We start from the raw sequence: 26,705 nt of genomic DNA, 5'->3' as shown, positions 1-26,705 counted from the left end.
GGCGTTTTGTTAACTGAACAGAATTTTGAGATTGTTATGAAATCAATTTAGTACAACTCTGTGATGCCTTTTTAAAATAAGTGGATATTTTAGAACACATTACGGATAGAAAGAATTTCATTAATAACAGGGTCCTTATTTGGTGGTGTCGTTGTTGCTGTTCGAATTATCACTGCGCTTGAAATTGCCCTAACGGAAGCCGTCAGGAGTCACTTTCAGTCAACGTGCTCATTTGAACAAGAACCGCTACGAGGGACGGTCGAAGAGCGGCCCTGCATTAAGAAATCAACGAAAAGTCAATATTGTACGTATGGTACCGTAAGATTTTGATTGAAACACATAAAGTGTTGCGATAGCTTTGTTATCTCGGTAGTAAGGAGCGCATTTATGTTGGCTGAAGTTTTTTTCAATTCTCTTTGTAACGCATTAGCTCGTGTGCTAGCTTTAGCATTAGCACCACCTTGCGCAACGTGTTCAACAAGTTTGCAACTAATATTAGCTGACATCAGCGCCTTAACCGCGGTTAATAAACCTATTCGAGTTGTTTACATGGTAACAGTAATTGTGTTGGGCGTCTTTGTTCGGGTTAGTGTTGTGATCCTGTTTTATTCGTGGCCGTCACATGTGAGCACGATGCCTTGAAACTTTCCATTCGACCAGGCCCGAGCTGGAAGGGCGATTTCGTTCGCGGACTCTTTTCTCTTTATGGAATGTGAAGCAGAACACACGATCGACATCATAGTTTATTGTTGTTTTCGTGTGAGTTGATTTGCTGTAGCCGTTCCACATCTGTGACCATTCATTTTCACTAAAAGTCCAAATTGGACACGACGGCCCTGCTACGTAGCTAAGTTAGCTGACTTTTAGCTTTTGTCACGTTTTGTCAGCCAAAGCGTAGAACGCGGGACCGTCAAGCAAGGCTTTCACTTCCCACATCATCTCGTATTACACTCGAAGTGTTTGGATCTCAATGTGTTTATACGTAAACGCATTCGTAGATGAAATGCATTGAAATGATTGAGCGGGTGGCGTGGGGGTTGGGATTGGATTAACTTGAAGGATTAAACCTGCTTGTAGATTTTAACCGCTCGTCTTGTTTATTGAATACACTCGTTTTGGGCCTCTAGCCTCTTCCCAAAGTTGATTTAGAGCCGGTAATTTAGCCAGGAATGGCCAAAGCGCTCGAGTACAAGTAGAGAAATGTGTTTCAAATAAAGATAGAAGTCCCGATTCAACTCGTGCTTAAGAAATAAAGTACAGATTTCCCATCGCTGTTTTCAACACACATTTTCTCGGGAAATGATGCATGACATACAACTGACTCTCACTGATGGTCTTTGTACTCCTACTGTCTGATCTCAAGACTACGTACGTCTTCACGACCCCCACCCTCTTCGCTATGTGCTATTACGAGAAGTTCATTCGAGCAAATGAATGTGCACAGGATGGAGTGGCAGCCAGATGAGCAGGGACTCCAGCAGGTCCTCCAGCTGCTTAAGGACTCGCAATCACCCGACACAGCAACGCAAAGAGCCGTCCAAGAAGTATCCTGTCTTTGTCACATGAAAACAAAACATTGGTTCCACGCGCATTTTGTCTCTGAATGTTGGAAAATAGTAGGAGTTCCATGAAGAATTGCTGTTGCTCAATATGGATCTTTAAATGATCAAATAAAAGTTAAAATAATCAAATATTTGCTCCTTAACCGCTAATCTAGAAACTTGAACAACTGAACCAGTTCCCTGATTTCAACAACTATCTCATCTTTGTCCTTACAAGACTCAAAAGTGAAGGTAAGCCAGTAAAAAGCGATCTTTATTTTTTTAAATCAAAACTCCAGTTAATCTTGCACCATTTTTTTATACATATACGTACGTTCAAAGTGTGTCGCGTATCTGGAACCCTTGCTTCTTAACAGACGAGCCGACACGCTCTCTCAGCGGTCTGATTCTGAAGAACAATGTTAAGGCCCATTACCAGAACTTCCCGCCAACTGTTGCCGACTTCATCAAGCGGGAATGCGTCAACAACATTGGCGACCCCTCGCCCCTCATCCGCGCCACCATCGGTGAGTGTCCATCTCATCTCGTGTCATCGCGCCCTTTGCCGCCTTTGGAGGTGATGCATATCGTCAACCTGACTGCCTGTGAAGGTTTTTCTACTCATACTGTCTGATCCAGAGATGCCGGCAGCCCTCCGCGAACACTCTGGTGCTTCCACCCGGGACTAAACTCCTGCCCGCGCTTTGTCTTCTAGGCATCTTGATTACAACAATTTCCTCCAAGGGAGAGCTGCAGTCGTGGCCTGAGCTCTTGCCCCAGCTCTGCAACCTGCTCAACTCGGAGGACTACAATACATGCGAGGTGCGTGGCATTCTCAGAAAAGATGATGAAAATTCGATCGGCGGCCTCAATGTCTTTGCGTCCGTGTCTCAGGGCTCGTTCGGAGCACTGCAGAAGATCTGCGAGGACTCGTCGGAGCTGCTGGACAGCGACGCTTTGAACAGACCGCTCAACATCATGATACCCAAATTCCTTCAGTTCTTCAAGCACTGCAACCCCAAAATTAGGTACAAGGCGGAAAGCTGCTTTATCTTCCCGTAGAAATTGCATTCAAATGAATGTTGCGGTGTGTGCAGGTCCCACGCCATAGCTTGTGTCAACCAGTTCATCATTGGCCGAGCACAGGCCCTCATGAACAACATTGACACCTTCATCGAGGTTGGTGTTTGGATGGCAAAATCAATCAGAGCTGCATTCTTCTTCTTTTTTTCATTGACAGATGTTTGTTTTCCCACTTGATTAGAGCCTCTTTGCGCTGGCAGCAGACGAGGACTCCGAAGTCAGAAAGAACGTTTGCCGAGCTCTGGTCATGCTTCTGGAGGTCCGCATCGATCGGCTCATCCCCCACATGCACAGCATCATCCAGGTAAGCTCATTCAACTCTGAATCTTTTCAATCTCATTTGTAGCGCTTCTGGACATGATGACAAACCCAGCTCATTGATTCCCAATGATACCTTAAGTTCCTAAACTTCTGATCCAGATTTGCTGCAGCTCAATGCCAGAACCCTGTTTGAGCTGTGCTGCCGTAGTTGCCGACGTGTTTTCTCTCTTCTCTTGCAGTACATGCTGCAGCGCACACAAGACCCAGATGAGAACGTCGCTCTGGAAGCCTGCGAGTTTTGGTTGACTCTTGCGGAGCAGCCCATCTGCAAGGAGATGCTGGCAGGACACCTGGTGCAGTGAGTGACAAACATTTCTTGCAGTTAGTTGTCTTAAAAACACTCACCGGATTGATCGGTTTGTGAGATGACTTTTTCCTCCCCCACATCTTCATGTAGACTCACGCCGATCTTGGTGAATGGGATGAAGTATTCCGAGATAGATATCATACTGTTGAAGGTGAGTTGTTTTCCTGGTCCCTACCGGGCAGTGTTTGGTAAACTAAATCTAGTCTCGTTTAAGCAGCTGATAGAATTGAATGGGTCTCAAGTGGCTCTATGTTTTGACCAGGGAGACGTGGAGGAAGACGAGGCCGTACCAGACAGCGATCAGGACATCAAGCCACGTTTCCACAAGTCGCGGACGGTCACCTTGCAGCACGAAGGCTTAGAGGGAGGCGACAGCGAGGACATCGAAGACGACGACGACGACGATGATGACGACGACACGCTGTCTGACTGGAATCTGCGTGAGTAGAAATGCGGCCAAAAAAACCAAACGTATCGACCAGGAGTTGTAGACTTTGGAAATAAGGTCTCCGTATCTGGAAGTGATGAAAAACCCAGCTCATTGATTAAAAAAAAAAAAATGAAACATTTTGTTCCTAAATGTTCTGATCCAGATTTTCCAGACCTGCATCCATTGGGACGTTACAATGGCTAGCGCTAAAGCTATCGCACGTTTTGTACCCTCTTAGCCTGCTAAATGAAATGTTCTTTGAAGGCTGCTTCCAAATGTTCTCGGTAGAATGATGACAGGATTTGATTTGGATGCGCAGGAAAGTGTTCGGCGGCAGCGTTGGACGTGCTTGCCAACGTGTTTCGAGATGAGCTACTGCCCCACCTGCTGCCGCTCCTCAAGGGTTTGCTCTTCCATCCCGACTGGGTCGTCAAGGAATCCGGCATCCTCGTACTGGGCGCCATCGCCGAAGGTAAGGTCCGTCCGTCCGTGAAAGCAAAATGGACTGGGCCGGCGGGGAAATAATTGTCTTTGTGCTTCCCCAGGCTGCATGCAAGGCATGGTACCTTACCTGCCCGAGCTCATCCCGCACCTTATCCAGTGTCTGAGTGACAAGAAGGCCCTGGTGCGCTCCATCGCCTGCTGGACCCTCAGTCGTTACGCGCATTGGGTGGTCTCCCAGCCCCCCGACTCCTACCTCAAGCCCCTCATGACGGAGCTTCTTAAGTGCATCCTGGACTCCAACAAGAGGGTCCAAGAAGCCGCCTGCAGGTGAGCATCTCCCGCGTGGCTTCCTCAACGTGGAAATGATGACCCACCCAGCTCATTGAATAACAGTGATACATTTTGTTCCCATATTTTGTTCTGATCCACATCATTTTTTATCAAATCATTCGTTGACTGGTAGAGTCATTTCTGTGCCATAGATTAGATTAGTCATGTTGTTGTTGTTGTTGTCCTCCATCTTTGTTTTCACCATAGCGCGTTTGCCACCTTAGAAGAGGAGGCATGCACAGAGCTTGTCCCATATTTAAGCTTCATCTTGGACACGCTGGTCTTTGCATTTGGAAAGTACCAGCACAAGAATCTCCTCATCCTCTACGATGCCATCGGAACACTTGCAGACTCGGTGGGCCACCACCTTAATCAGCCCGTAAGTACTGAACGATTTTCCGCACGTTCTTTCGTTAAGGTGTTTCAGCATTTTTTTTTCTTTCAGGAGTATATTCAAAAGCTGATGCCCCCTCTCATCGCAAAGTGGAATGAGCTCAAGGATGAGGACAAGGATCTTTTTCCTCTTTTGGAGGTAAATCCTCCCAAATCCAATACAAGGTTTGGATTTGAAAATGTGACACGGCAACCTGTCCTTTTTCTGCCAGTGTTTGTCTTCAGTCGCCACGGCACTTCAGAGTGGCTTCCTGCCGTACTGCGAACCTGTTTACCAGCGTTGCGTCACCCTTGTCCAGAAGACTTTAGCTCAGGCTATGGTGAGGAGGCCATTTTTTTCTCTCTCTCTCTCTCTCTCTCTCCTTGTTTAGCCCAGACATTTATACCGAGGTGCGACCTTTGCAGATGTACAACCAGCACCCAGACCAGTATGAGGCCCCTGATAAGGATTTCATGATCGTGGCCCTGGATCTGCTCAGTGGCCTGGCTGAAGGTCTGGGAAGTCATGTGGAGCAACTCGTAGCCCGGTCTAATATCATGACGCTGCTTTTCCAGTGCATGCAGGTGCAGATGGGCGAGCGTGTTTTATTATTTTTTATTTATTTTTGCCTTGGATGTTGATGCTCAGATTGGACAAACACTCAGCCTCGAGCGCTAATGAGACATTTGTGTCGCAGGATACAATGCCAGAAGTGAGGCAAAGCTCCTTTGCTCTCTTGGGAGATTTGACAAAGGTCTGCTTCATGCATGTGAAACCTTGCATTGGTGAGTCTTTTTCAAAACGCATGACACCATCACACTTTGTTTATTGTAAACATTTTTTTGGGTGTGTTGGTTGTTTCCAGCTGAGTTTATGCCCATCCTCGGCCTCAATCTGAACCCAGAGTTTATTTCGGTGTGTAACAACGCCACCTGGGCCATTGGGGAAATTGCCATGCAAATGGGTGAGTGGAGAAGTTGATGGCAGGCGCCATGTTTGCCATGCCATGCCATATAATAGAGAAGGTTGCTCATGTGTTTTTGTCCTTTTCCTCTCTCTAGGTGCAGAAATGCAGCTTTACGTTGGAGTGGTTTTGCCCCACCTAGTGGAGATCATCAATCGACCCAACACGCCAAAGACCCTGCTGGAAAACACGGGTATGCACGTGAATTGTGAAGTATTTCTCTTTTTCCATGTAAGCAATGATATTCTGAATACTTTTGTCCTTCATGTGCAGCCATTACAATAGGCAGACTGGGTTATGTCTGTCCTCAGGAAGTGGCGCCGCAGCTTCAACATTTCATTAGGCCATGGTGAGTCATGGTCTTTTTTTTTTCTTCTTCAAAATCCTCGACCACATGTTAACTTAGCATTCTGCACCACAATGTTGGTTGAGCATAACTTTGAAGAATTCATGTGAATTTTGATTTTTGTCTTGCCAGGTGCACATCGCTGAGGAATATCAGGGATAACGAAGAGAAAGATTCAGCCTTCCGTGGGATCTGCGTGATGATTGGCGTCAACCCGGCCGGTGTTGTGCAGGTGAGCTGACGTGATCACCGAGCAGATTCATCTTGTGACCCCTTGATAATAAAAGCAAGCTCTTTGTGTTCAGGACTTCATCTTCTTTTGTGATGCTGTGGCCTCCTGGGTCAACCCAAAGGATGACCTGAGGGACATGTTTTATAAGGTTAGTGACGTCAATTGTTTGAATTGAAACGATTTGATGCGTCTCGGGTGGGCTCGTCACACTGTGATGATCACTTCTAAGACATTCGAAATCTGACACACTCTGCGGATGACCTTTTTAATCTGAGAAGTGCGGAAGAGCTGCCCCAGAAACGTTTTTTTTCCCTAGGAATTCTCAACATTTGAGCTATTCATGGACCTGAAGTTCAAATTTGTGTGGGTCTAACTTTACTGAGCATAGACCTCCTTCCTTCCTCCCTTCGCTAGATCCTGCACGGCTTCAAAGACCAGGTGGGTCAAGATAACTGGCAGCAGTTTTCAGAGCAGTTCCCTCCATTGTTGAAGGAGCGTCTGTCGGCATGCTACGGCGTCTAACAAGTCCACACTGGATGCTGACCCGTTCGGTACGTTTGCTCATTGAAAAAGCAACGAAAAGCATTTAGTCTCCGTGTTTGACTTTTTTTTTTTTTTTTTCTTTTTTTTGGTGTCTCCTTTAGGTGAACATGGGGGGAGGGGTTACCAGGGGAATCATTGCACTGACTACCCAGCGTAGCAGGGAGGGACGATGTGGAGGGACGTGACGGGCCTTCACGTGGCAGAGGGTCCCCTCCCCACCTTTCCCTGTGTCTCTGTGAGGGAGGGTGGGAGGGACGGGCGGGCGGGCGGGCGGGCGGGAGGAGGGAGGGTAAATTTAGGGATGTACGTATACCTCTTGGATTTCACGCCTCGCTAAATCCAACACGCTCAAAAGTGACATTCGCCGATAGCACCACAGGGATTCAAGTTAGTTGGTGGTAAAAGGGGAGGCCCCCTCGCCTCCATTTGATTCAGTCACAATAGCGTTGAGGGGCGGGGCTCGTCTTCTCGGTACATTCAAATCAGCATAGGGTGCCGTCGTCCCAATCGATCCTAATGAATGCACAGTGCGTTCATGTGTGTGGGGGCGCCACCTCTGGGCTTAGCCAGAGGCTAAAGAAAACACGCTTTTCTTGTGCATCAATAGTTGCACCTTTTTACAGGCCATCATGCAGAAAAGAAACCCTTTGGTGTGCAGGGCCTTTTCCTCTCGTCATCTGTACATGTATGATCCGATTGCACGTTGAATGAAAGACTTGTGTCGTCAGAATAACGAGGCCCCTGATGTATAGCAATGAAGATGCTTGTTTTCTTTCTCCCGCATTTGTCATCCTTAATGTTCAAATGGGCTACCATGAATTATTTAAAGAGCTGAAATACTGTAGGCAGGTTAAGGATTCTGCTGCTGCTTCTGTCAAAACGTCAACTTTCAAAATGGACATAATGAAAGCGATAAGCCGTCGAGAATATGTAGGTTCTTACTGATATGAATGCACTTTTTTTTTTTTTTCCTTTTGTAAGAATTCTAGAATTTCTTGAGGGAGATTATAAACCTGTCGGGATTGTTAGTCCATTTTGAGCAATGATTTAAAAATAAATTAAAAAAAAAAAGGCTATACTTGAGGCCTGTTAACATAGTCATAATAATTTAGCTTCTAAAATTGAAGAGGAGGGACTACTTCAGTATTTTTCATCCCAGTGCAGCTTTGTGTAAAAAAGACTTCCTTCCCCCTTCAATCCATTTTTTGGTCATTACAAAGATGTCATGAACCTTGCATGCGTTCCAATTTTCCTTTCTAATGCAGCCCTTCCTTTTACGAGGGACTCTTTGCTGATGGCAATATGATGCTCAACTAAATGGGGTCATGTTCCAGCTCTTGCTTCAGCTGGTAATTGACAGCTGACATGTTATTCCAATAGCCTGTTGACACTGTGTGCGTGCGTACGTACGTACGTACGTTCTGGCTGGAAATACACTGATCTTAATCGTTCAACCCGACCAACACTGGATAGCTGGCTCGGGCCATCTTTCTCCAGCTTTGTCTTCTAGCCGTTGTCCCTAGTGGACGATTGTATAGGAAGAATGTGTATGGCTTTTAGCCTGTGGGGTGTTTTGCTTCCATGTTATTTTGCACCAGCCCTACCCTAAGGTTATGTGCCGGGCATAGTCGGTCAGGGAAGGGGGAAAAAAAACTTGTGTGGCCACTGCCATTCAACATTTGCCTGCCAGTTAAGGAAAATGTAACTATCACATTGTGTCCCTGAGTATTAGCTAGCTTTATTCATTTAGTTTATGACTTCAATGTTTTCGGCATGACCTTTTTGTAGCACAATCGCATTGGCTCATTCAAAGCTGCTGAAATACAATATGCTCACTAATGACAATGCTTGTTCATTTTCTAGGCAAGAATTAAGGCAGGAGTTTCTTGCATATTGTAATACGTGAAGATTTTTTTTGTGCTTGTGGTATTTTAATTTATTTTGTTTTTTGTGCGGTCTGTGCACAAATGTTTTTTTGGACTTCAAAAGTTTTTTTTCTTTTTATTCTTTTCATTTAAAGAAATATTTTATAGTGGACCATTTAATTGCATCAAATTTGATGTTGTGCTTGACAGACAGAGTCTGGGCTGGGCGCATACCTTAGGGAAGACATCTGATTCATAACTTTGTTTAAATATGATATCAAGGCTGGCGACTTTCACCTCCCTTTTTGTTTAACTGTGGTGCAGGTGGGATGTCTGCTGATGTACTCCTTTTTAATTTTGTCAAAGGGGGAAAATAAAAGTTTTCTATTAACACGGTCTCAATTATTTTGTGCATAGAATTGAAATGAAATGTATTGGGGTTTTTTCTCTCCCTGGAGAAAGTTACTCCTCTACTGTCTATAGTCAAATACTTTTAAACACTAAAGAGAAAAACCTGGCCAGTGGAGCTTGATGGCAAAATAAGGTACGAAGTATACTGTAGTTGTATACTTCGTACCTTATTTTTCTGTGCTGCCAAAAGTGTACTACGGTGTAGTACAATGGCCGAAATCGAAGTGCGCGTAAGCATTTTTTCATTGCGCACGTTGATGACGTAGTGCTGCACCCGGAAGTGGCGCCGCCAAGTTGTAGTTCGCCCGCATTTACTAAACAGCTGATTGGTACACTACTACGTTCTTTTTACATGTCAATCAGATGATTTTCGCTTTTGTGTCGTGTAAGAAGTTAGCATCGGTTAAAGGCGTGATGACATCGTTTTGAATGTTGACTGTTTGATTCTATTTGACGTTCCCATAAAATGAGATCTAATGGGAGGTGTTTTCAATATTTCAACTAAGAATTGCCTCTTTGGATTTGTGCTTCGGTGATTTGTGTTGCTATTGTGTGTAAGATAGCATTGCCGACCTGGGAACTATGCAATCAGCAAAAGAAGTGATGAGTGTAGCTTTGATGGGCATGTATAATGCTGCTTCGGCTATGGATGACGCTAGGATAAACAAAGGGGCTGCAACCGCTAAGGATGGAGAACAAAGTGGACAATCTCACGACTTTGTTAATAGTGAAGCCGCAAGTGCAGAGCTGCAAAGGTAAGACTGCAACTACCGATTAGAATGATGTCAAAATGACCCAATGCAACCAAATTGCTTCAACCGCTTCCCTTTTCAAGTCATGTCAAGTGTTGATTATGTCCATGCCGAAATAAACAAATCAATAAAAAACAACTGTATTGAACCCAAGACTCTTGACACTCTACACACACACACACACACAAGCACTAAAAGCAAGATGACACAATCAAATAATGTTTGTGTAAAGTGAAACGATTTCACTTCATCTTACTTCGGAATATAACCTACTGTGGACTTTTTTAGGTTAGCTGGCAACACAGGTTTATGCGCTAAATGTAAGTGAAGTTGCATTCTTCCATTTAGTTCAGCCAGGCTGATGGAATCGTTCTCACACTGGCACAGATCTATGAAGAAAGATACAAGATTTGTAGTAAATAACAAATGATTTTTGGAATCAATTCCCTCCAGTCCTCCTAATGCCGCTGCGTGCCCAGAGGTCAGCGGCTTGTTGTCTTTGCCATGGGAAATGGTAACCCACATTGCCTCACACCTCCCTGCTCACTGTGTCATCTCTGTGCTGCCAAAGGTGAGTGTCCATCCCTCCATCTACTTTTTGACACTGAAGCAACCAAAAGATTTGACGGTGTATCCGAGCAAAAATCTCATCTTTGCAGGTATGTGATGCTTTGAGCAATGTCGGGAAGGACAAAACTACCTGGCAGCTGCGGGCACGCAGACTCATCGGGACAGAAGCTAGCTTTCCACTGAGGCCAAGGGAAGATTTGGATTGGCCTTTTGCTTGCTTGGAAATGGAGACACTGATCACCCGCTGGACCAAAGTAGCGCAGGTCGTGACCAAGGAGCCTCGAGCTGATGCCGACTTGCAAAATGGCCAACCGGATGGAGCGGCTCTTATGGAGCTCGAGCGGATGGCGGCTTATGATGATGACGAAGGGGCGTTTCTTGAAGAAATGGGCGCTCAACTGCCGCCTGTTGCGCATGAGGCCCAACTGAGGGAAGTGCCGGAGGGAAGATTGGACGATAATCCACAACCGATGATAGAGGAAGATGGGGCTCGCTTTTTATTTGACCATCCTGATCACGGACAAGATTTGCTTCAGCCGGGCTTTCGGGGCAATGCGGGACTTGTGGAAAAAGAGCGGCAACCCCCCAGAAGTGCGAGTCCGCCGCCAGCTTTGGAATGCGTCACCCTCCTTTCGGGCCACATCGCGCAAGTGGACTCAGTCCTCTTAATAGGGGGCCAGGGGTCCGTTTGCGCCACGGGCTCCAGAGATCGGGATGTTAAACTTTGGAATCTGCAGGCGGACTCCAGTCATATGTTGATGCACACGTTGAGAGGCCAGGGCCACTTCAACACCCATCAGGGCTGGGTGTGGAGTTTGGCATCTCAGGGACCCCTTCTGGCTTCGGGGGGCTTCGACAGCACCGTCAAGTTGTGGGACCTCCGGGCCGGTGGGGCGGAGAGGGGAGTGATCAGGACCCAAGCTGCCGTCACCTGCCTGTCCTATCTGCCAGATGTCTTGCTGGCCGGAACATTGAATGAGAAGATACAAATGTATGACCCGAGAGGTGAGACCGACGCCTTGGCTCCATTCCGTCCGTCCAAATTCAACAAGACGGTCTCTTTTATTTGACTCCGAGCCGGCGTTCCCTTGGTGAGGACCCTGCGACACCACAGCTACGCCGTCTTTTGTCTGGCGGCCGACGACAAGTACATCATTTCGGCCAGTCGAGATCGCTCTTTGGTCGTGCACGATCGCAGGGCGGACAAAAGCGTGTATAAAGTTCGGGTAAGTGTGGAAACGGTGCTCCTGTGACACAAAGCAACTCCACTGGTCTGCCTTTTTGTATTTTCAGCTGCGCTCGTACCTGTATTCGATGAGCTACAGTGACGGCGAGATTTGGGGAGGCGACATCGGGGGCATGCTCCACTGTTTTTCCATGCAGCAGGGGGTCTGGAAGCACCTGGCACACTTCGATGTGGGCCACACGGCTAAGGTCACTGGCATTCACAAGTCCCCTGGAAGCCTCTACACTTGCTCCTCTGATTTTACTGTCAAGGTAATGTGTCGCAAACCTTGAATGGATGGATGGATGGATGGATGGATGATTGTTGTTCATGTCACTTTTGCCACCTGGCCGCAGGTGCACATCCCCTGCGGGCCCCCAAAGACAATATGCACCTTGCGCCACCAAGAAGGAGTCTGTGGGGTGAGTTAAATGCACGACTTGGCTACTTCTATGGCGTCGACGTTCAACACGATCCACTCTGCTGCCATTTGGTGAATGTGACCATCCGTATGATATTTTGCCTGTTTTTTCCCTTCCGCCAGCTGAGCGTGGAGGCTGGAGTCCTGGCTGTCGCCTCAAGGGATATGTGTGTGGACATCTGGAGGCCCAAAAAGAATGACCTTTGACCAATAAATTGGGAACATAAGATGTGCTCAGCATTTAAAAAACCTCTTTGGTAGCGACAAGCTCAAATAAAAATTGATGTCAATAAAATCATAAAGTGTGTCACCGCGTGTGTAGTGAAGCTACATGATGAGTTTCAACTTATGAAATGAACAACAAATCATTTTACACAGTATTCAAGATGTATGTTTTTTTTTTTTTTTTTTTTCTCTGTGACACTATTACAATACAATACTATTTTCAGAAAAGGGTTTCACTTACAGAGCATTCAAATGAAATGATGCGGATCAGGCTACGCAAGCACGCTACAGATTTTGAAGTCAATGTCAAATGACGGCCCAATCTCCCGCTGAGTGCGTCATCTCAAATTAAGAGTCTCAAAGCAGCACGCAGGACTTCTTATCTTTGAACGGGTTGGAAGAGGCAGCCATGCCGGTGAGGAGAGGATCGCTGCGCTTGTGCTCCTGGCAATACTGGACCAGATCTCCTGCTGTGAGGGAGATCTAGGACGCAGGTAGACAGACGCTGATGCTTAAATGGCAACTTGTATCTTCCAAAAACAAGCAGACGTACCTTAATCCTCTCCATGCTTGCCTCCAGCCGAAGCTGCTCCACCACTTTTTGCACCTGAGCGAGACTGTTACTGCAACTCATTTTGCTCAGGACGTCTTGCTGAACAGATGTGATGTCCTGCAGAAGAAAAAGAGATGCAAACACAGCCAAGTGTACTGCTTGAGAGGACTGTAGCCTGAAAAGCGCATCTTTTGGACCTGCACTACAATGTGATTCCCTGTTGGGTGGGGGTTGAGAGGCCCTTTGAACGTTACTTGAAAGGGCAGCCTGCAAAGGTCACAAAGATCACTTTTTTTTTTTTTAAGATTAAACATTGATATGCCTTTAATAAAATACAGTTTTTCAAGGTATACTCCAACAATGTGAATGATGTCAATCGCTGTCCATCTTACAATTACTAATAGAATTTTAGTCTTTCAATAAAAATCGTATAAGGAGATCCATACAATGCACTGGTTCAGGGAGTTGAGTACCAACACATACGCTTGAGGGCGCTAAAGAGCTACATGACTGTTTGACAAACACAATTTTCAAGGAAGAAGCGACTATATTTGTCCTTCTCCGCATACCGTAGTGGCGTCATTGCTCCCGTATATGTTCATGCGGTGTTTTTTAAATGTTACATTTGCAACAAAAGCGTAATAGTTACACATTGGTGAAAGCCCTTTGCTTTACAGGAACGGTATTTTCAAGCGCCCTTACAAGGTTTGTAAATTGTTTGTGCCTTTTTCAATTCATATCCTTCTTATAGCCGTAGTTTGGGGCATCGCTTCATCGTTAGCTTGTGTTAGCTTAACCGTAGACAACATCCAGTTGTAGTTGTCATGCTGCTAACTGTTTCACTCGCACTTTTCACAATTAGACATGGCGGAAAAGGCCCCTTCTGTTGCTCTCGAGGCTGTGCTTAAAGCCAGCAGCGACCTCCCCGAGGATTTACCGAAGATCAAAGGCTATGATTTTAACCAGGGGGTGGATCTCCAGGCAGTGCTCAGGTCCTACCTAACCACAGGCTTTCAGGCTAGTAGCCTGGGCTTGGCCATCCAAGAAATCAACCAGATGGTGAGAGCTGGCACATTTACGAGGATAATTAGTCATTTACCTCTAAGAGATGTTTGTAATAGTTGGAGAAGATCTCTGAGATATTCCTGTATTACCCCCTAGATTGAAAAACGCGTGGAGACCACCGTTGAAGCGGATAATGAGTCCGGTGATACGGCATCCCGCCCGGGCTGCACCATTTTCCTGGGATACACTTCAAACCTCATCAGCTCCGGAGTCAGGGAGAGCATCCGATACTTGGTAGAACACAAAATGGTGCGTTTGCTGTCACAAACTGCTTCTGTTGGCTTGCAGACGAACATTAAAAGTGACTCGTGTTTTGTTGACTCTTGTGTAGGTTGATGTGGTTGTGACCACAGCGGGAGGCATAGAGGAGGACTTCATCAAGTGTCTGGCTAACACGTACCTCGGAGACTTCAGCTTACCTGGCAAGGAGCTTCGTCTGAGAGGAATCAACAGGTTGGTTAGGGAATTATGTCAATTGCGTCTGCCAGTATAGACAGCCAGCCCCCCCCCCCCCTCACTCTACCATCTGTGCTTCGAGGATCGGGAACCTTCTCGTGCCCAATGATAACTACTGCAAGTTTGAAGACTGGCTCATACCCATCCTGGACCAGATGTTGCTGGAGCAGAATACAGAGGCAAGTTGAATAGAGCCAGCCACCTAACTAGCTAGCGCTATACGACTTACTCATTTCAACTTCAAACTTAGGGTACCCGCTGGACTCCTTCCAAAATGATCCACCGGCTTGGCAAGGAGATCAATCATACCGACTCTGTTTACTACTGGGCGTATAAGGTGAGTCCACTGACTTCAAAACAAATACGCTTACAGGATAGCTAGAACAATAACGATGGCTCCGCCAGATACTTGACTTGTAGGATTTTAGACGATGATTTAAAAAAGTCAAAGAGAATTCCAGTATTATGTTTGCATTTCCTTTGCGTGCATACGTCATATATTGGATTTTTTTCCTTTTATAGAATAACATTCCAGTGTTCAGTCCAGCGTTGACAGACGGCTCTCTTGGCGACATGCTTTACTTCCACTCGTATAAGAACCCTGGCCTTATACTGGATATTGTGGAGGGTAAGAAAGCAAAGCAAAGCAAAGCAAAGCAAAGCAAAGCAAAGCAAAGCAAAGCAAAGCAAAGCCGGCCGGAACCTTGCTTATGGCGTTATTTGACAATTTGCCCTTTCTAGATATACGCAGGTTGAACAGCCAGGCCGTGTATGCCAAAAAGACAGGGATGATCATTCTGGGAGGCGGGCTGGTCAAGCATCATATAGCCAATGCCAACCTCATGGTTGGTAACTCAGCAAACCATTACCACACATGATTATAAGCGTTCTAATTCGTTTTCTTTCACATCAACAGAGAAATGGTGCAGATTACTGTGTGTACGTCAACACGGGTCAGGAGTTTGACGGGTCCGACTCTGGTGCCAGACCGGATGAGGCCGTGTCCTGGGGCAAGATCAGAACTGATGCCAAGCCTGTCAAGGTGTGTATTCCTACAATAGCATGCTAGTTAGTGTTTGTTTGAAATAACCATCGACCCGTGCAGCACGGCTGTCAAGGCGATTGATTCCCTTCACCGCCAATCAAGCTAACTAATAAATGTCACTCGGTTGGGATGAGTATTATTTTTGTCCTCAAGGTGGCAGTATTGGCTCATTGTTGGCTCCAGTAAGACTGTTTTTTAAAAATGTTTGCTTTATTTGTTTCTAGGTGTATGCCGATGCCTCTTTAGTCTTCCCTCTGATTGTGGCCGAGACCTTCGCTCTCCATGCCGACAAGCTGACTGCAGGCAAGAAAACCGAATGAAGGCTGAGAAGCACTTTGTCTCATTACGGTGAAACACTTTTTCCGAGGGGGGGGGGGCTTAGGGTTCATGCTGGGTAACTTTTTCAAGCACCGCAGCATTCCTGTACAATCAGTGCTGCCATGTGGAAATGAGACCGCACGGTCTTTCTTAGGTTTCACGAACAATATTGACTTGTTAGGACAAGTTCTATTACTCTTATTTAGACGGCTGGAATAACAGTCGCACGTTGCAGCATGAACCAAAGAAACCGTCAGTTGGGTGTCAGCAGACGCTAGGGAATGAATCGGGCCAAAACTACTTTTATTTATCTCACTTTGCAATTTCATTATTCAACTGAGCAATGAACTGCGTGGATGCTTTTCCAAATTACGTAAACTATCACCATAATGCGAAATTGCAAAGCACACAAATGATTAAGGAATTGCTTTTATATCATTGTAGGGAAAAGTATTATTTTTCTTAATTTTAACATTGGGACGAAGGTATACAATAATATTGCGTGCATGTGTGTGTGCATATATATATACAAGATATCTATCTATCTTATATATATATATGCACATTTGTTCAAAAACTGTTAATTTGTATTTATTTTGCTGCTTAAAAGAATCTGTAAGCGCGCATGACATCATTTGGAGCTTTCTCTTTTAAATAAAAGGAAGTGAGCGCTGTCTTCTGACTTGTTTGGCGGGATTTCCCAACTGACAGAAGCGCCACGCCACGCCACGCCACGCCGTTGTTGATGTTGGAATTTGTACTTGTTCAGACACAATACATAGCATAGCTCCTAAGATCCGCTGAGTGCTGAAACAGCCCCATAATCAAGTCCAGCCATTTCCCAATGTGATAAATCAGTCTGATGTTGTGGCAATAATATTTCCTGTGCCTAATTACGCTTCCCATATCCTCAAATTGTTTTTCTAACCCACCTATAGTTTCTCTATGTTATACCTAAAAAAATTGCTTTTATCGTAGGTTAGCTAAAACCTAATTGTGGTTCAAAGTTGCTGGCCAATATTGGCCTTCTTTTGCTTTTGGAAATGAGCAATGGAATAGGAAGTGGGGCACAGTCAAGTTTCCCCCAAAAACTTAAGCCTAAAGCGCTCCACACGCACATGCACAAAAAATTGGGTTTTCCTTTCCCACTCCAACATCTTTTCCATTCAGGTCATTTATGTATCAAGTGACCCTTTTTTCTGCCAAACGCCGCGCAGCGCAATCATCAAACATTCAAGTCCGCCAAGTCGTCACTTCAATAAGTGTCTTTGATTTTTTTTTTTAAATTTTTTTTGGAATGATGCCTGCCATCACGTAGCGACGGTAACCATAGAACCCAAAACGAAAGAGTCTATTACTCTGTGGTTACCTTTAAATTCAAACACTTGAGCGTACCAATATTCAAGGTTTTATGAGCCTGGAACAAATTGAATCATATAACATGATTTCCTACTTTAGAAATTGGAAGTCAAGCAGCGTGACAGAACAGCTTGTTGTAACTCGACTTTGGTTCCACTCTAATGTGTCATGGAAGGACTACAGAGAAGGCTGAGAGGTCAGCTATGGGCCCTTGTGTGCATGTTAAATTCTTCTTTGACTTGGTCAGAACATTCCCCCCAGCCCCCTCGGTGGTATTTAGTGGTTTTAAGTTGACGTTGGGATTGGATACGATTCAGGTGAAAGACTGGATTTCAGTACGAGCGCTGAGCTGGAGTCACGCTATGATAATGTTGTGTGGCGTCTGCACAGAGCAGACAGCCTGTGCCCCCCCCCCCCCCCCCCCCCCCCCCCCCCCACTTGGGAGCAATCAGCGCTGCTGTGTACGTGACGTGCACTAACGCTGCAGTCCGAATTTTGTCTTTTCCCATCCAAAATGGCCGTCAGCGGGCAGAAAGACTAGCAACTCTGTCATTTGTAGATTAGGATGAATGAATGTACCTTGACGTCTTATCTTCGCTGTGTTTACCGGTTATTACCGCGGCAACGAGTACTTTGTAAACTCATTGGCCGGGTGAGTAAGTGCAAGGGTGTGTGCGTGTATCAAGGGAGGGGCTGGCACAAAGGTAAACTTTCAAATATGAAAAGGGAATCCAAGAAAAAACGTCTGGCACATGCTGAGAAACAGGAAGTTTATTTTTTTACTCTCATAGTGGCCCATGTGACGCTGTTGCTATAGCAGGGCAGCAAGGACAAACAGCTCGATAATTGACATCGGAATAATAGTTTATTAAAACATGATATAATAGATTTTCATTGCATTTCACACGTCCACCAAATAGTAAAATAAAGTATTGTAAAATAAAATGTACAACTCTGGCTATGCCTTTTGAAATGTAACACTGCACTAATCATTTCCTGATTTGAATGTAGACAATGTTGTTTGGATGTGCTCTGTTGTCATGCCATGATTTATTGCGCAATAACAGTCGCAATCGTAGAGCTGTGTTTCCGTGGTTGTCGTGGCAACCCCCACCTTCGCAGATGCTTTGTCACGGTATTTGTGAAACTATATTACACTTCACACTTGTAGAGGGAGTCTACTGGCAAAAGAAAACAAAAAAAAAATCAATTCCACTGTCTTACACATGTCATTTTTCCACAGCTTATTAGAAAACTCAGTTGTAAGACCATCCATGTAAATACTGCAAAATGTTCATGCTGTAGAGAAATATAGGATTTTGTTGTAAGTATTGCTTTACTGAGAGTGAGCCAAACATTTCAGCTAAAGAAATCTTTATTAGTGGTTGACGTCTCATTCCGCTCCAATCGGGTTGGTGCAGCGAGAAACTTGAAGTCATCACAAATCACGTATTGTCCAAAAAAGATTTATTTCAATGCGCAAATGACCTCATTGACTGTAATCAAGCAGACGTGAATAATACAAAAGTCATAGTTGAAAGTGTCACTTCAAATGAACATATCTGAGAAATGAGAGTGCAGGCCCCTGTTCCTGCTGAACTGAGCCAGCCGACGTCACACACTGATTATCAGCACAGCAGGCACGGGAGACTGGTCCAATAGGGTGTTTAGACAAACACTATTTGTTTTCACATCAAACTAATTGATTCATGCAAAATAAAAACCATTGTACATGTGTGCTTTCAAGAGTGGTGACCTTTTGCTTTTTCCAACAGATTAGCGGTTATTAGCAGACGGCATTATACCATCTCCCGTAAAGCTAGGTGCAGCGCATCATCCCCACATTGTCATAACACAACGGTGAGTCAGCCGCCGTACACACGAGATGTTTCGAAAGCTAGGTCAGCCTTTTACAGCAGCATGCAACCAGTCGTGCGAATAATGCAGAAATAATCACTTCATAAACCTGAGGGATATATTTTTCGACATCAATACTGTGTTTTGCAATGATTGAAAATAGTTACACGTTGTAGAGAAACCATATAAAAATCATGTTCTTCTAATAGTCTTGTGAATGCTCACAAAAATGTAGTGTCCATGTCAGATATGTTCCTTTAACTGCTCTGGGGTGGCATGTGAATGGGCTGGGGGGAGAGAATTATTGATATAAAAACCACATTTTTGTCAAGAATACGCAATAGTAACCCGTGACCTCCGACCCCTTGTAGTCCGCAGCCCTGTGGCGACAGAACTTAACCACTGTGAACATGGTAGATTCTGTTCACATGTGCGCTAAGTCCTGTCGCCGCACGGCCAGAACAAAGGTGTGTGTGTGTGTGTGTGTGTGTTGTGTGTGCGCTCGCTCGTGGCGTTCCTCATGCCAGCCATTGGAAATCCCTGGCAATGTGATTCAGTCTTTAGTCTCCAAAATCACTCTGCCGGGAATTCCCCTGGTCAACAGAGACGGCTTGCGACGGGAAGTAGTGTCGTCATTGTTGTGGCGGTCGCATCTGCAACACAACACAACACAACACAACAGTCACCATTGCCTTTTATCGCTCGCCTCTGCGTCCTTGTGTGCGCGTGCGTGCGTGTGTGTTTGTCGTTCACTCCCAGACTTCCCGTGTCCTCTTATAAAAATAGCTTTTCGATGACAGAATGGAGAATTTGCTTCGAAGGAAGTGGCCAGTCAAGTGGCACTCCCTCTCCTCTAATAGACGTCGCCTTTGCTATTTCATCCGACGGCGGAGCTTGCGCTTTAAGAAATCATCTGAAACGCGCCCGCCGGTCGGTCGGTCGTGCTATTTCTTTTTTTGGTTACTGTAAGCAAAACAAAAAAAACCAAGGTCATCCCTGAATTCTACATTGTGCTGCCCGCCCTGCGTTGGATAAGAGCTGCTTTTTCAAGCGATGAGTCAGCAGGACACTTTGGGGAAACTCCAACTAAATGAAAGGCTGTCTGCGGGGACGCTCTTATCGCCAATCTGCAGAAAAGCGCAGGCCGAACACGGCCCCAAAATAGTTTCATTTTGAATGATCATGCCCTTAAAAAAGATCAACTTTGGTGTGGATTCCGAAAAACCTTATGTAAGAAGCAGCCGCTAATTATGCTGCCTTTACAATGTCTCCAAAAAGTGCAGTAACAACGTGCTGGATCCACTTAGGAACTCAGATGCAACACTTTATGGAAAACATTTGCAGTGGAATCTTTATTTTTGTATTTGATGACATAAAGCGTCCTCATGAGTGGCTTGAAAATAAACTCGGGGTCATTTGAGGTCCGACACCCATCAAAGGCATCGTCCGGCCGACTCCTCCCAAACACTCACTCACTCCCTCCCTCCCTCCCTCCCTCCATCCTCTCATCTGGTGCTATTTTCTTTGCCTTGTCATTTTTTCCGTGGCTTTTCCCAGCTTCGAACCCGCAGCTGTTCTTGCCTATGGGCTCATTCCTTCCCTTCCCTGCCCTGCCCTTCCTTCCCTTTCTTTCTTTCTTTCCTTCCTTTCCGTTCCTTCCCTTCCCTTCCCTTATGATGACGCACATTGTCCAACACCTCACCTCAAAACGCTCGAGCCCGTCCCGTTTCTTTTGTGCGCGGGCGCGCGCGCGCTCCTCTCCTCTCTACCGGGACGGGACGTTTATTATGGTTAGATGTAATCATAAGGTTCAACGTAGAAGAGGGAAAATGAGTCTCACGGAGGGAAGATGGCCAGGAAATGTACCTCAGTGGAAAATTGACATGAAGGGCAACTAGGGCAGTGGAAAAAAACGTTTTTTCAATTCGACTACCGCTTTCCTTTTTCTGCTTTGTGGCACAATGGAGCTTTTAAGCCGATTGTAGTCAAATGAGCGGCGTGCCTCAGGAGTCACCATTAGGCCCCCTTTTGTTTTCAACAAATAAAAGCTGCTGAAAGTGGAATATTGGAATATTCCCTCGTTCATACCTAGTGGCGGCAAAAGATCCTAAAAAGAGTCAATCAGAGTATCGTACCGTCTTTGGTAGGATGTTGGCACACACGGCCGTTGTCAGCGACTCGCTCCCCTCTTCGGGGTTGACTTTGCCGTTTACACAAGGGCACACGGTTAAGTGGAAAAGCCTCTGTTGAGACAGCTGGCTCCCAAGCCCTTGTTGTTTCAACACATATCTTCTCCCGATGGATGCCCTGGCGCTCGCACGCGCATCCAAGAGAGAGGCCCCGCGCCGGCCGGCCGGTCGGTCGGCCGGCCGGCCCGCACGCCATACTATCGATAACCAAACACGCTTATGTCAGCGGCGCTCCTGGGCAAACATGGCATGTGCGTTAGCTCGTTCGCTGGCTCCCGACTTGGCCTCATAAAGGCTAGAATAGCAGCAATACGCACACGCTGATGTGACATCATTCGCACCTCCGGGCCGCCAACAGCTTGACGCAGCTAACAGTGCACTTTCATAATATCACATGCTAATATTGACAATGCTAATGGAACAAGATTGCAAAGTTGAACTTAGCAATAGAAAGGCTCATTGGAGCTTTTCTTCACCACGGTGAAAATGCAGCGCAGCACCAGTGGATTTTTGAGGCCCCACACACACACACACACACACACCTTGGTGCCGCGCCACACCCTGGAGCCGGCTTAGCAGCACACACTGTGTGTCTGGGTATGCGCGCGTATTCATTTCATGTTGCGTGCGAGGGTGTAATTATTACCGAGACGGTGACATTCAAAGGCTGACTCCGGGTTCCACGCCGCACTTGGCAGGGAATCAGCGGGACGGGCCGCTCGGGTGACATTCAGCTATGGCGATTCCGCATGAAGATTTTGCCAAATCTCCCGGGCACCACGAGCCAGCCCTGCCCCAAACTCGTGGTTCTGCTGCGTGTAACTTTATCCTGGGCCCGATCCTTTGCCAGTTACCGCCACCGGGCTTGTACTTAGTCCACAGCCGCCCCGCTGCCATCAACCACACGTGCGCGCACGCACTCGCACGCACGCTTTTATTCCACTACGCCATCCCTTTCCCTCTCCTGCTACCATCTCTGCATTCCCTCCTCCTAGGAATTGTGCCTTCCTAGCATTCATCTAAATGTTTCCCTGATGGGATACGTGGGCCATTGTTGCTCTCATAAGCTCCAATTTGGTGTGGACCGGTGCCTCCAGAAAGCATCCAAAAAAGTCCTTTCCTTTCATGGACGTTTGAGATCCTACGAGGCCTCGGAACAACGAGAGGAATGTTTGAGCCACTCCAGCCGCATCCCGACAGCTACTTTGAGCCGTGCCGCCGAGACGATGACACGCATCCGACGGTTGCGCAGGAAGCCGGACAAACAGGTTGAGGAGAGCCAATGATGTCATTGGCAAGGGTGGAGCTCAAACTGGCAGACAGACGTGGAACCCTCCCGTTCAAAGAAACGATTGATGTGTGACCTTTGTCATGTAGTCGCTTCAAACTCGGAGCATAGGAGAGAGCAAAGCGGCGCACTTGAATGAGGACTGAAATGCCCCTATCAACAGGTTGCAGCCTTTGCAAAAATGACGCCAGCCCACCTCCCTCCCTCGCTCGCTTGGCGAGGAGGGCGCACAGTTCAACACGCAACAGGAAGTCAAGTGTACAGACTTGCAGGCTTGTAAAAGAGCTGCGGCCGGGCGGCCGGCAACAATGCTGCACCTACCTGAGAGAACATTGTTACTCCTGTCTTTGCTCTCCCGTTGCTCTCCGGTGGTGTGGCGATGTCAGCCTCTCTCTGTCTCTCTCTCTCTCTCTGTCTCTCTCTCTCTCTCTCTCTCTTTTGCTCTCCCCCCCCCAGCGTCCAGTCCCTCTCTCTTTTTCCTTGAGCAGTGCAGACAGCAGTGTGTGTGAACGCAAGTGCGTCTGGGAGCCAGACGGGGTGAGAGTAAGCGAGTGGGCGGGTCTGGGTCCAGTCCAGGGGATTCCTTTATGACGATGTCAGACGAGAAGGGACCTCCCCTTCCGTGTGTCTCGCAGTACCCCCCGCTTTCCTCCCCCACAGGAAAGGGGGCAGGGAGCTAATTGGCCACACAGCCGCTAATAAATGAGCAAAGGCAGTTGCAGGCGGACAGGCAGGCAGGCAGGAAATGTGCACAAGTTCAACAGACAAACATGATGAGATGCTTGGAGTCCCTTGATCCATATAGACTTCAAATATAAGAGTTGTGAAAACTTCCATTTCACTATCAATGTCTCATTTTTGGACAGGGTCTGTGTATTGATTTCACCGGTGAGCTATTTTTAGGGCAGAGCCACGGGCGACTCACGTGGTCTTAGCTTTTACCTGCAGGCACCTCGTTGCTGATCCTTGCCCCGGACAAATGATTAAATATTTGTTCGCGGGTAACACAATCAGCACTTTGTGACGTATTGGTTAATCTATACCTGCTATGATTGCGACGTTACGCTAAACACACACACACACATGCACATGCGTTGAAACACTCACAATCTTGTGAGGGGCGCCATTAGCCAGCCACTTTACAACTTCCCCTCGGAGCCTTTGTGCACATGTGTGCGTGTGAGAACGACAAAGTCCTACACACACAGGCAACTACGCCCCTGTAGATGTCACGCATTCCACTTCCACACACATGCACACACACTGACTTGTCTCTTAGCAACACATGCATTGAGGCCAAGTCAGGTGACGCGTGACCGCAAAGCCCTTTCTTTTGACGCAAATTCCACTTTAGTTTGCTTGATTGTATTGACGAGACGTAGCGAGCAGTTGCTATACTTGCGCAGTAAGCAGTATTGATGAGTTTGTGTATTTTCTTTTGTAGCCGGACGGCGGCACGCTGCGCACACTCCACTCCACTCCCTTCTAATTTTTGACAGTCGGCGCTTTGATTAGCCAAGCGACAGTTCAGACTGAACAATGCCCTCCAAACGTAGACACTCCCGCTTGAGTGGAATCAGGATTGGCTTCCTAAATGCGCAAGAAGACACATTTATGTACATTAACCTTCAAAAGATTGTTGTTGTTTTATTATTGTCTAAATTTCACGACCAAAACAAAGCGTTCAAATGGCCTAATTTTTCAGTTGGTATGCTTGGATACAAGTGCGTCGGCCAATCAGGTGAGCTAATAAGCTAGCTGACCATATCGGTGGTGCGCGAGCGAGTGAGTGAGTGAGTGAGTGAGTCATCGTACCGCACTATTCTTGGCCGCAATGTCTGGGGCACAAAAATAAAATAAAAATAATAACACTTCCTCTCAGTTGCTATGTGCTGTCAGCTCAAATTATGCAGCAAATGTTTTATTTGAAGGGCAATCCCCGAGAGGGATGCAGCTAATAAAAGCTACGAGCTATATTGCATTTGAACTTTTCACCTAATGAACATTGAATTAATCCGTTGGCTTCACAAAATGTTTGTAGTCGTTCTTGATAGAACATGAAAAAAAAAAAAGCGTGTGTGACTGACTGGGGCCAAGCATCTCGTGATGGGAGGTGTAGCCTTTTTTTGGACAGCGTTTGTTACTATGTCAACTATTTGTGGACCTTTTCGTGCTGGACTCGCGCACGTTTGGCCTTGACCGCCTATTTCCGTCTACATTTCAAGTGACACGCATATCCGATATGGATCTGTGTACGTTCATGGAACAACCCGCACGCGGTGCAATTTGCACCAAAATAAGTTCAAGCTTGTGAATTTTGAATGTTGCGGCCCGTAGCTGGAAACTTGAAGGTTAAAAGCTGAGACTTAGTCAGTCTGTGTATACGCTGAAATGAAATGTCCAATACGTATTGTCCACATTTGGAAGAGGCCATATTCTGATGTTTAATTCCATCTTCCCCCCCTCTTTACTTTGGAAGGACTCGTATCCCAAATTCGCCACTTGAGAGCAAACATTTTTTTTTTGTCATTTGAATCATACCGTGCAAGTCCAGCACTATGTCATATAGCAGATGCTAAAGTGAAGCTTACGGTGGGAGCTGATGAGGCGAGGTGCGCGCCCCTCCCAGTCATCGATACGGCAGCCATCTTGGCACTTACTTCAGGCTGATGTAACGCTTTGAAATATCGTAATGGAGGAATGCGTTGCTTCGTTTGAGCGGAATGATCTGCTCGTATAGGAGGAAAATTTCACTCGGCTCATTTTTTTGAATGACGTGTTTATTCGGAACCCGTGCCACAAACCTCAACACTTTCCAATTTTTTGTTTTGTGTCCGTTTTTCTTTTTTAATCAGGGTTGAGCTCGTTAGCATCTCTTTAGCCTCTCATTCCCCCCCCCCGCCAATAAGCTGTCAGCTAGTAGGTGGCCTTCCCTCCTCCGACTGTCAGCTCCCTCCTCATCCTCGGCTACTCCGCCCTGAACATCCCCGTTCGCTGCTTTTTATACGGCCAGCTCACCACAAAGCGAGCGGCAGGCAGGGTCATAAAGTGCACAAAAAAGATCTTGCACGCATTGGACGTTGCCGCCGCGCCAGCCGCGCCTGCCGCGCCAGCCGTCTCCAAGGCGCTGACTGACTTGACTCACTTGACTTTGATTGCTGTCCTTATTCTTTCTCTCTGTCTCGTGGGTGCGCGCGCTCTGCTCTCTCTGGTATTTATGTGTTGGCAGTTACCGTGGAGACAAGACATACAAACACTGTGGCGGTAGACAGGAAGTACTGTGGAACCACAATGGCGTCACTGCGGCTCTGCGCTCGCTCGCTCGCTCGCTCGCTCGCCGCGTCCCGGCCCGGCCCAGCCTGGCTCTCTCCCGTTTGTGTGGCCGAGCCAGCGCGCACGCTATTATCCTCAGCGAGGGAGGCCACACGGCTGTGTCGCTCTTGCTTTTTCAGCCGCCCGCCTCGCTCTGCTCTTTTCTCCTCTCGTGGGTCGGCCATGTTTGCCGCGCTTTGGAAAGAATCGCGTGTGTGATTTGCGGTGTCTGCTTCTTTGGCTGATTTGCCGGAAAGCGGTCGGTGCCGTTTTCAGTGTTTTGCGCAAGCGGCTGAGTCATACATAATAAGATTGGGAATACAGTGGCGAGGCTGTTCAAGAGAACCACCGATGTTGCTTAAAGGGAGTCAACAGGCGACCGACCCAGTGCATGCCGAGTTTTCCGTCGGAACGGCTTTAGCGGCCAGCTCTCTCTTTTGTACACATCCCAACACTAAATATAGTGGTCTGGAAAACCCCCTCGAATTGATATGGCCCTCTCCCACTGGGCGTGCTAAAAATAGTAGAAGCACCTTTGCAAACTCCACCCTGACGCCGCACGGCAACTTCTCGCTGGTCGTCGGCTGGCCTCGGGGCCTTTTCTGGCTTGTTGTTTTGGCGCTGGAGATGAGTCCACATGCTTTTGTGTGCCGCGGCCCTTTTGTTGTCTTCCACTCCCCAAACGTGTGCTACTCTGACGTTTGCCACTCCATGACCTGTAAAGTGACACTCGGCAGACAAAAGGCAACTCGAGCGGTGTGCGCGCGTGCTTTTGCGAGCAGCTAACTCTGCTGAACGTCTGCAGCTAGCTGGGCTGTGATTCCAAATGGCATTGTGCACTTGGTGGTGTTCTACAACTCGGATGAATCCTGGCCAAATT

At 46.8% G+C, this 26,705-nt stretch overlaps 4 protein-coding genes and 1 long non-coding RNA gene across 11 annotated transcripts in view; 3 read left to right on the top strand and 2 right to left on the bottom strand.

Annotated features, from left to right (window-relative positions):
• The first annotated feature begins 4 nt into the window (after positions 1 to 4).
• Positions 5 to 9,170, top strand: LOC125983312 (transportin-2). 2 transcript variants are annotated; one of them, XM_049744450.2, is made up of 25 exons: positions 5 to 304; positions 1,445 to 1,544; positions 1,718 to 1,793; positions 1,919 to 2,068; positions 2,257 to 2,363; positions 2,436 to 2,569; positions 2,639 to 2,720; positions 2,806 to 2,928; positions 3,125 to 3,243; positions 3,343 to 3,403; positions 3,515 to 3,692; positions 4,002 to 4,154; positions 4,228 to 4,453; positions 4,664 to 4,835; positions 4,902 to 4,988; positions 5,062 to 5,169; positions 5,255 to 5,413; positions 5,527 to 5,614; positions 5,695 to 5,793; positions 5,891 to 5,986; positions 6,067 to 6,142; positions 6,272 to 6,371; positions 6,445 to 6,519; positions 6,786 to 6,922; positions 7,016 to 9,170. In XM_049744450.2, exons 2-24 carry the CDS (start codon positions 1,446 to 1,448, stop codon positions 6,891 to 6,893), a joined length of 2,676 nt encoding a protein of 891 aa, XP_049600407.1. In that variant the 5' UTR covers positions 5 to 304; position 1,445; the 3' UTR covers positions 6,894 to 6,922; positions 7,016 to 9,170. The 2 variants fall into 2 exon arrangements, with proteins under 2 accessions (XP_049600407.1, XP_049600408.1); XM_049744451.2 differs by lacking the exons at positions 4,664 to 4,835; positions 4,902 to 4,988; positions 5,062 to 5,169; ... (7 more) ...; positions 6,786 to 6,922; positions 7,016 to 9,170 and adding an exon at positions 4,590 to 4,623.
• A 271-nt stretch (positions 9,171 to 9,441) lies between these two features.
• fbxw9 (F-box and WD repeat domain containing 9) lies at positions 9,442 to 12,465 on the top strand. Of its 2 annotated transcripts, none has more exons than XM_049744460.2 (7): positions 9,442 to 9,945; positions 10,396 to 10,513; positions 10,602 to 11,517; positions 11,590 to 11,732; positions 11,806 to 12,009; positions 12,094 to 12,159; positions 12,282 to 12,465. In XM_049744460.2, the coding sequence occupies exons 1-7, from the start codon at positions 9,773 to 9,775 to the stop codon at positions 12,363 to 12,365; spliced, it is 1,704 nt and encodes a 567-aa protein (XP_049600417.1). In that variant the 5' UTR covers positions 9,442 to 9,772; the 3' UTR covers positions 12,366 to 12,465. The 2 variants fall into 2 exon arrangements, with proteins under 2 accessions (XP_049600417.1, XP_049600416.1); XM_049744459.2 differs by having other exon boundaries at positions 9,444 to 9,945; positions 11,590 to 11,738.
• A 98-nt stretch (positions 12,466 to 12,563) lies between these two features.
• On the bottom strand, positions 12,564 to 13,388 carry LOC125983331 (guanine nucleotide-binding protein G(I)/G(S)/G(O) subunit gamma-7-like). The gene is made up of 2 exons (XM_049744482.2): positions 12,937 to 13,388; positions 12,564 to 12,866 (listed from the first exon to the last, which is right to left on the bottom strand). The coding sequence occupies exons 1-2, from the start codon at positions 13,015 to 13,017 to the stop codon at positions 12,741 to 12,743; spliced, it is 207 nt and encodes a 68-aa protein (XP_049600439.1). The 5' UTR covers positions 13,018 to 13,388; the 3' UTR covers positions 12,564 to 12,740.
• A 97-nt stretch (positions 13,389 to 13,485) lies between these two features.
• The window catches only part of dhps (deoxyhypusine synthase), a 39,429-nt gene continuing 26,209 nt past the window's right edge, over positions 13,486 to 26,705 (top strand). For 4 of the 5 annotated variants that reach the window (XM_068653349.1, XM_068653351.1, XM_068653348.1 and 1 more), the window contains exons 1-11: positions 13,486 to 13,641; positions 13,799 to 13,995; positions 14,098 to 14,250; positions 14,333 to 14,454; positions 14,540 to 14,636; positions 14,708 to 14,794; positions 14,980 to 15,085; positions 15,199 to 15,302; positions 15,374 to 15,499; positions 15,727 to 15,805; positions 18,955 to 19,039. In XM_068653349.1, coding sequence (XP_068509450.1) covers positions 13,801 to 13,995; positions 14,098 to 14,250; positions 14,333 to 14,454; positions 14,540 to 14,636; positions 14,708 to 14,794; positions 14,980 to 15,085; positions 15,199 to 15,302; positions 15,374 to 15,499; positions 15,727 to 15,805; positions 18,955 to 18,959 — 1,074 coding nt within the window. In that variant the 5' untranslated portion in view covers positions 13,486 to 13,641; positions 13,799 to 13,800 and the 3' untranslated portion in view covers positions 18,960 to 19,039. Of the gene's footprint in view, positions 13,642 to 13,798; positions 13,996 to 14,097; positions 14,251 to 14,332; positions 14,455 to 14,539; positions 14,637 to 14,707; positions 14,795 to 14,979; positions 15,086 to 15,198; positions 15,303 to 15,373; positions 15,500 to 15,726; positions 16,495 to 18,954; positions 19,040 to 26,705 lie in introns of those variants that run through there. The other variant, XM_049744471.2, reaches the window with a different exon arrangement.
• Positions 17,933 to 26,393, bottom strand: LOC125983333 (uncharacterized). The gene is made up of 2 exons (XR_007486685.2): positions 22,835 to 26,393; positions 17,933 to 19,689 (listed from the first exon to the last, which is right to left on the bottom strand). It is a non-coding gene; the product is annotated as an uncharacterized lncRNA (long non-coding RNA).

The sequence above is a fragment of the Syngnathus scovelli genome, chromosome 16 (assembly GCF_024217435.2).
Source record: "Syngnathus scovelli strain Florida chromosome 16, RoL_Ssco_1.2, whole genome shotgun sequence".
Classification (NCBI taxonomy): Eukaryota; Metazoa; Chordata; class Actinopteri; order Syngnathiformes; family Syngnathidae; genus Syngnathus; species Syngnathus scovelli.
The sequence above is the reverse complement of the archived record's forward strand: the minus strand, read 5'-3'. Positions and strand labels throughout refer to the sequence as shown.